Genomic DNA, 8,459 nt, shown 5'->3' on the forward strand with positions numbered 1-8,459 from the left:
ATATCATGCACTTTTAAAGAATGGGTATGGTTAGCAAATGTACTTGTATGGTTAGCAAATGTACTTGTATTTTTATAACAGCCAGATATACAAAGTAAAATGTATTTGTTGTTCTAATATAAATATTTCTAAATGTATATTATATTCAATGTTTTAAATAATCTATGTAGTATAGTAGTTCAGATTTTTTATTTATTTTAACAATGTAAAAATCCGTGCTGTTTATCTAAGTGTGTTATATAAAGTATATTATGTTGATGGAAAATTTATTGACAAAAACACATAACTGATAAGTGACAGATAATCATTCTTTTATTCAAATTCCTTTTTTTAGGTTGCCAAAAAAGTAAACATCTTTGTCCAGGTCTTATTTGGAATTATTACTAGTATGCCATCTAGTGGTCGTGTTGTATACTGAAAACAGCCTGTGCACAGAGTAAGGCACCTAACAGTGTTTTTACATAGAACAGAAACGAAGTTTCAAGGCATCAAAATCCGGAATTTTATTTAGTTTGTGCATGTGAATAATATAACATAACTGCCATGTAAATATCGATAAAAATGTTTTAGTTCCTTTCAACAAATTGTTTACCCAGCACTATAAACTAGAAGATGCTCATTCAGAGGAGACAAGCATAGTACAAAGGACGGGAGCAAAGCATTCAAGTGTGGAAACAGGGATAAGGATGAAGGGGCAGTCCAGTGTTTCAGGAGTACATGGTTAACTGCAACCACTGAAAAGGGAGAAAAAAAGTTGTTATTCTGTTACTGTTAATCTGTATATGCTCTAATGTTAAATTGTGTGTTTTTCTGCTCAAATATACACTTATTACCCAGACAAACAGCTTTAAACAGTTTTTCCATTTTCTCTAATGACCCAAGACTTTTGCACAGTACCGTGTATATATGCACATTTCCAGTTTCCTCAATTTCTCCATAAAAGCAAAATTAAATAATTGTTATATTTGCTATCCTCAGTTAGACTTTACTTTCTTATTATGAATACAACATTTTTTACCTCCTGAATGTTGACATTGACAGTTCCATTGTTATCCTTGTCAAGGGTCTTGAATGCACCTGAAAGTTTATAGAAAAAAAACTGAATAAATGTTGCCAGTTTGAAGGAAATAGTTGAAGTTCTTCAGAGGATAAATCCGTACTTACGGCACATGGCGTCCAGCCTGACCAGGCAGCCAATGTAATTATCAAAGTCCATGTTCCCATTTTCATCAGAATACCGGCGAGCGATCATCTGGAACAGCTGATCGGTAAGAGGGAAGCCTGTTTGCGAGGGTTAGAAAAATTTATAGTACGATTAATACTCATGCACATTTACATATCATTTACATGAACAGCCCCCCCCCCCCCAACAACCCTGCCCAGGATAACTGTTTAGAAGATTGAGGGAATTCGGTAAAGGAGACTGGACTTAATAGTCTACTTCAGAAGCAGAAAAGTACTATTGATCTTTTTGACAATATGGGTGGAAACTAATATAACGGTCTCGCTGTTTAAATGACCTTCATAAAATTGCTATTGCTGGATATAGGTGGCTTCTCTAGCCTCCGGAATAGGCTCCGGACCCCTGGAACCCTGAATCGAACTAGTGGTTTTGGAGGTGGTCTCTGTTTTCTGATTACAACTGATTTAAAGGTTTGGGTTTGCAATGAAGGTGCAGCATGGTGCAGTGGTTAGCACTGTTGCCTCACGCAGCCAGGATCAGGATTCGAGTATCTGCCGTGACTTTTGGAGTGGAGTTTCTGTCATTATGGGGTTTCCTCCAGTTTCCTCCGCAGAGTCAAATAACATGCTGAGGTTACTTGGAGTTACCAAATCGTGCATGTGTGAGTGTGCCCTGCGATGGGTTGGCACGCCTGTAGGCTCTGGACATACAATAACAACTTATTATAATAACTAACTTTACATTTGGCATAAATCAACACTAATTATAGTAGTACAATAAAAGGAAGTAAAACTATAGCCAAACAGAACGCATCTACCAATCAAGTCCGTCACATAAGTTGGTGGTGTTGCTGGAAGTGGTGACGACACTAAGATGCACCAACAAATCACTTGATTTTGCTCAATATCATCTCTATGGAATCCAAAATATTTTCATACAGGGGAGGGTAAATGTCTTTTGGTGACCAGATCTTGTTTGCTTTCGTCCCCCTCACTCATGTTTGTTAAAATTTCTCACAAATGCACAACACTGACTATGAGTCCACAGCAAAGATGAAAATGATTATGATTGGCTTAGAGAGTGCATGCAAAGTTCATGCAAAACCAACGGAGGTAAATGATTATGATTGGCTCTGAGAGCACATGCAGAGCTCATGCAAAACCAACAGAGGTAAACTGCTGATATTAAATAATCTTGAAAAGGAACCATCACAACAGATGCAACAACTGCCAAAACACAAATTATATATATACAGTGTATATATATATATATATATATATATATATATATATATATATATATATATATATATATTTTTTTTAAATCCACATTTAATTTACATTGCATAACTACTGAAATTATGTACTTTCTTAAATTTCCTTACACCTTTGCATGTTCTATGTGTACATCAAATGAAGTTATTACTCAATGTCATACTAGTGTAACCACACCTACACAATGACAATAAAGAATTCTGCAATTAAATATTTAAAGAGATAGCAATGAAAAAATAAGCATCCTCATCAAAAACCATATGCTTGTGGGCTAGAAACCCTTATAATTCCAAAAGGTTTGGCACGACTTACAAATAATTATACTGAATAGCTACACAAATACTTCATGAAGACCAATCAGGAAAAAATAACTTGTTTCGTAATATGGACCTGTCCCAAAAAGTTCAAGGACATCCTAGTATATTTAAAATTTTAAGGTTGCATTTGAAACCTGCTTCCTCGTGACAATTCTACAAACGAGTTAGTTACAATTTTAACCATTTAGCCTGCCTGACCACAAATAGTCGCACAGCTACCCAAGGTGACCACTGTAGTTTTCTGTACTCACCTGCAGCTCTGAAAGCTTTGGGCAACTCATTTGCATCAATGGTACCTGAACGGTCTGCATCATACGTCTTGTATATACCCTGAGGAGAAATTCAAACCAACATTTTTGTATATTTCACTTCAACATTTCTAAGACAGCAGAACACAAGAATAAGGTGAAGCAGGAGACACTGGGAATGACCAGTGCTAGGACAGTTCGTATCAGGCTTCTAGAAGCAGGACTGAAGCCCCATAAAGCAAGGAAGAAGCCCTTCATTAATGAGGAGAAGAAGCAGGCTGCAGTTTGCAAATATATATTATTAACAGAAGCACATCCATAAATTGAGTATTGAGTGAAAAAAATTATCTGTGGTTTCTTGATATGTTCCAGAGCTGTGTGTGTGTGTGTGTGTGTATCATATAAATTCTTGTGTTTATTTTTATGGTTGCACCAGGACAGTTCAAAGAAGTCTAGGAATTTAATTTCTCATGCTGGTTTGAATATGACATAATGTTGGTATACAAATAAAGTTTATAGTAAAGAATAAAACCCTCATCAATACCTGCCACCTCTTGATGTTGTTCCATAAATACTTGAACTCATGGAATCCCAACTTGCCAGTGCTGTCACCCTGGTTGTTGGAGTGAATGAAAAATCTGAACACAACTGAAAGGTTTTCTCTACTGCTATTATTATAATATTGTAGTACTTGTGTTTGTGTTTTTACTGTCGTGCACATATTTAAGTCATCCATAACTATGCTGCTTTTTAAACTATGTATTCAATAACATTAGAGTGAATATTTTAATATACTAATATGTTATTAATCATCTAGACACAAGACAACAGTGTTGTTTCTGTCCACTGTCACTTATCACATTATCACGGTAACAAATTTACACTCCTTATAAATAACTTAACTAATATAACTTTGAGTAGGGTTTTATCCTGCTCATAAAGATACTACATTCTTAAAAAAACACAACTTGCTTCTCACAGGATAACAGAAATAAAAGCAGAGGTGTGGAACTGCAAGGAGTAATTTGACAACTGATAGTGTGCCAAGTAAAATAGTTTGTCAAAAAATAAAACAGGAAATAAATTACTTTCTTTCGTATTTGTCAATTCGTCACAGTTGTAAATGGTCAAAATATAAATAATAAATATAAATAAGAAATTGAATTTATATTTAGGAAATTTACCTGTGGCTTATTTTTTAAATCTGTCATTAGCAGCCTAATCACAGCTTTGGTAATGCTCTGCTGATAACCAACAACCAATATGCTCTGCTGATAACCAATAACCAATATGCTCTGCTGATAACCAACAACCAATATGCTCTGCTGATAACCAATAACCAAAATGCTCTGCTGATAACCAATAACCAATATGCTCTGCTGATAACCAACAACCAATATGCTCTGCTGATAACCAATAACCAATATGCTCTGCTGATAACCAACAACCAATATGCTCTGCTGATAACCAACAACCAATATACTCTGCTGATAACCAACAACCAATATACTCTGCTGATAACCAACAATCAATATGCTCTGCTGATAACCAACAATCAATATGCTCTGCTGATAACCAATAACCAATATGCTCTGCTGATAACCAATAACCAATATGCTCTGCTGATAACCAACAACCAATAACATTTATCACTTTCATCTTCTGGAAGGATACATCCATGACCGCCACCATGCCCCGGCAAGATTCAAGGCTGAACCCGTCAGTTTTCAGATCGGAATCTGAAATGCAGAAACCCCCCCCCATCCTGGTTACTAAAACTAATGGAAGAGAGACCACAGGAGGGCAGATACTGTTAAAAAGCAAAACGAAAAAGCAAAATCAAATAGCATAAAAAAGAAGCATAATTAATAAAATACAGAAGCAGGTATAGAAAATGGATGGATGGATTGGTTAATACAAACATGTAAATCCATAATAAAATCGATAGAACAATGCAGAATGAACACAGAAGTGACTAAACAACCATTGTACTTCCAATTCTATCACCTACAAACTTGGCAATGGAAGTCAATAAAAGATGCATTAAAGATGCATTAATGCAACATGTATTAGAATACAGACACATACAATGGGCATGTATATCTGCTAATACAGCTTACGCTTGCCGATGATTTTGTTGAGTATCCCCATCAGTTCATTAGGGCTCACCTCCATGTCCTGGGGACAAAGAAAAATATATTAATGAACAGATCATCATTGATATGACGGTGAACTGGAAAGAGGAGTAGAAGGTTTTTGTCCCTAACAGACAGTGCTATGCATAGACTTTTCAAAAGGTGGGCACTCAAACAGGGGTGGGGGGGGGGGTCGTTCTCTGTACATCTGGCTGGCCGGGGAGGGATGCTGCCCCTGGTTAGATTTTGCATGCTCATCAGTTATAAAGAAGAGGCACTTAAAAATACCCTCTGTATCCTTTCAACTAAATTGCTACGCCACTGCATTACTTACAAGAATATAATTTTAAAAAATGTACCAAATTATCTGATGATTTGTTATAGGTAAACAGTGAAGAAAAATCATACAACATAAAGCGTATCAATACAAAGTGAAGAATAAAGCTCTACACCACAAATTATTCACAGGCACATAAATATTTTGGGTGCATTCTGTTATGCCAGGAATGAGGAAACAGACAGGAATCTGTCTTGCTTTCTATCAGAGAATGGGCAAGTTTTGAAAAGCTAAAGACGCCAGACACATTTTAATGACACGCTGAATACATAAACTGAATTTTAGTGGGCTTGTTTTTTTTCTTTAAAACTGACCCTTTTGATTTTCTAAAAAGGGGATCTAAACAAAGGAACCCATACAAAACCAAAATACAAGATAATTGCATGCATGCTAAACACACCCATTTGTAGCACTGGATTGTTACATAGTCACACCCCAGAACAATACATCTTTATTTCATTTAAGGAAATATGTTCATGTTTTACAAATCCAGAAGCACTGATATAACTTGATATTTCTCAGCTAGTACAGTCTAACATCACAAACACAGATGGTTTACACATTCCCAATGATGTCAGCCTCAAAATGTCAGGATCATAAAGAAGAATCCATGAGCTTAGATGTGACCAAATATAACTGAATATTTTCGTTTGGAGGAACAAGACATTACATTTACAGGTGGTACACACCTCCCCAGCCAGCTGCTCGAAGACCCTGCGGAACTGCTTCTCTTCAGCGCTCTCATTCAGCGCAGCATGTGTCTGATGCATTTGGGGTGGAGGCTAATGCACAGAGACACATCTATTACCCACAGCCCTACATATCTACATTACCGTAATACAAAGAATAAAACATCCATGATATAGAAGATTGCATTGTAGGTAATCCTCTAACACAGGCAAGTCACTCATAACACATTAAACAATCACACTTCTGATACAAAATAAATATAAAAATGTGCTTCCCCCCCCCTTAGGTTAAACACTATTGCTGAACTGCCTTACAATCCTTTTGAATCATTTCTCAAAATCTACACATCACTTTATGAAGAAATAGCAATATTAGTGCACCAATGGTGTATAGTTACTATAAGACATAAATATCAATATAATTTACTTCCCTTGACCCAGGCATACTATGCACAATATACAAGTAATAAAGAAACATCAAAAATAGTGTCTCAACTTACAGGTTCTGAAGGTACAAACTGGCTGTGATCGATGTTACTGTCAAAGAAAGAGGTGACGTGTCATACAATTCACTGCAATTAAACTATTGTCAACTGTACAGTTGATAGAATTAAACTAAGGGTTTCCATAGTTTTCTTAGTCTCTATATACCTCAGTTTGCTATGTGTTCATTTTTTACTAAGTTTTTAAAGTGTGTGCATATATTCATGTTAGACTAAATCGTGTCAGAGGATGTTTGAAATACTCACCTTACGGCGTAGTCGATAAGACCACCAACCATTTTTTTGAGTAAAAATGTCATCTTCAAATTTATTTGGAGGGTTGCTTGGAAAAGGATAACATGACACTTTAGTAACTGCGAAAGCCTTATTATTCATTCTGTATATGTAAGACATGCGCATTTATGTAACACTCCTGTAGAAACTAGTCTACCTTTTAGTCACGTTTACATTATAAGTGCATGATACTTCTAAAATACTCTATCATTGTCAGATAACTTTAAAAATTTAAATGCAACCTCAAATGAATTACCGTATATCAATACTTCAGTCATAAGAAAACAACAAATAGTCATACAATGTAATACAGTGGCATGTTCTGTAGTACAAAAGTGATTTACATGTATCTACACAGGAAGTGAGCTCCGAGTCGTAATTACAGTCAAAAATGATCGACCTAAAGCAAATACAAATTAATTCTTGAGTTAAACTCAGTCCAAATTCCAAAAACTGTATCGTTGTGAAAACTTTTGGCAACTTAATTGCGTATACAGAACAGGTTAAACACCACAATTCAGTAATCCTAAGACATCAGTAGCATCTGATGAAATAATATAGTCAGCATTAACTAATAGAAACAAATTTATATTGCAATTTTTAAAAATATGCTAATTTTATATAGTCACTTTACTCGCTTTAGTCAGCCTAACAAAACCGCGTAAAAGAAATTTGAATAAAAATTACATTTTATTAAATCTATACCTTAAGATGAAAATCCTGCCGAATCCACCAACTGCTCCAGTGGGTGTAAAAAACCTGTTCAGTCAGAGCAGCGAGACATTCTTGTTTCAAGGAAGAAACGCCCTTACAGCCAAACACACCCAGACAGCACCTGACCGGAGGGTAAACACGTCTTTGGGTTCTAAAGCCAACTGCAATGAAAGGCTTATTGTATAAAATACAAAAGGGAGTTGAGCCAGACCCACACTGAGGCAGACCCCAGACCCCTATTGTTAGTGGCGCAGGGACAGGGCAGGCGACGGCTTGGGGCCCTGAGCTGGGACGAGGCCCCAAGTTGGGCCGACCACATAGTCCACTGCAACAAATCTGTTTTATTTGTGTATTCCGTTTTTCACAAAAAGTGAAAATAAAAGTCTTGTGTTTCTTTAATTCTCTTTGTTGATATTATAGATTTACACTTCACAGTAAAATAAATGTAATACATTTACCATGCCGGGAGAGGGTGAGTAGGAGAGCCCCATGCAGGTTTCACCTAGGGCCCCCAGTGCCCCTAGAATCGTCTCTGCATATACATACAGTAAAATGAACCTCAGTGACAAGTACTGCTGAATCGCAATCATAATGTTATATGGAAGTCCCTACTATGACGTAAACTGTGCACTAGTGTAAGGTCCTAGGGGCTTGCAGGACTACGATAGTCAGACAAATAACGCAAACTCCTAAGCCTTTTTAAAGCCGTCTGGACTACTAACTCACACGCATCTGGCGTGGCGCTCACGCAAGGAATCAAACGGCAAGTTCATTTTATCCCATTAA

At 36.4% G+C, this 8,459-nt stretch overlaps 1 protein-coding gene across 1 annotated transcript; it reads right to left on the reverse strand.

Annotated features, from left to right (window-relative positions):
• Positions 1-294: 294 nt before the first annotated feature.
• LOC111844050 (calpain small subunit 1-like) lies at positions 295-7,808 on the reverse strand. The gene is made up of 11 exons (XM_072700976.1): positions 7,665-7,808; positions 6,933-7,008; positions 6,684-6,720; positions 6,184-6,276; positions 5,143-5,200; positions 4,697-4,761; positions 3,567-3,635; positions 3,026-3,104; positions 1,165-1,281; positions 1,019-1,077; positions 295-734 (listed from the first exon to the last, which is right to left on the reverse strand). The coding sequence occupies exons 2-11, from the start codon at positions 6,983-6,985 to the stop codon at positions 708-710; spliced, it is 657 nt and encodes a 218-aa protein (XP_072557077.1). The 5' UTR covers positions 6,986-7,008; positions 7,665-7,808; the 3' UTR covers positions 295-707.
• Between the last annotated feature and the right edge of the window lie 651 nt (positions 7,809-8,459).

The sequence above is a fragment of the Paramormyrops kingsleyae genome, chromosome 17 (genome assembly GCF_048594095.1).
Source record: "Paramormyrops kingsleyae isolate MSU_618 chromosome 17, PKINGS_0.4, whole genome shotgun sequence".
In the NCBI taxonomy this organism is placed as follows: domain Eukaryota; kingdom Metazoa; phylum Chordata; class Actinopteri; order Osteoglossiformes; family Mormyridae; genus Paramormyrops; species Paramormyrops kingsleyae.

What these genes read in the sequence shown, in the direction of transcription:
- LOC111844050 (XM_072700976.1), bottom strand. Translation starts at nt 6,985, where the DNA reads ATGACATTTTTACTCAAAAAAATGGTTGGTGGTCTTATCGACTACGCC. An exon ending in CAAAGCTTTCAGAGCTGCAG is followed by an intron (nt 1,282 to 3,025) that starts GTGAGTACAGAA and finishes CCTCGCAAACAG; the next exon opens with GCTTCCCTCTTACCGATCAG. An exon ending in CAGGCTGGACGCCATGTGCC is followed by an intron (nt 1,078 to 1,164) that starts GTAAGTACGGAT and finishes ATAAACTTTCAG; the next exon opens with GTGCATTCAAGACCCTTGAC.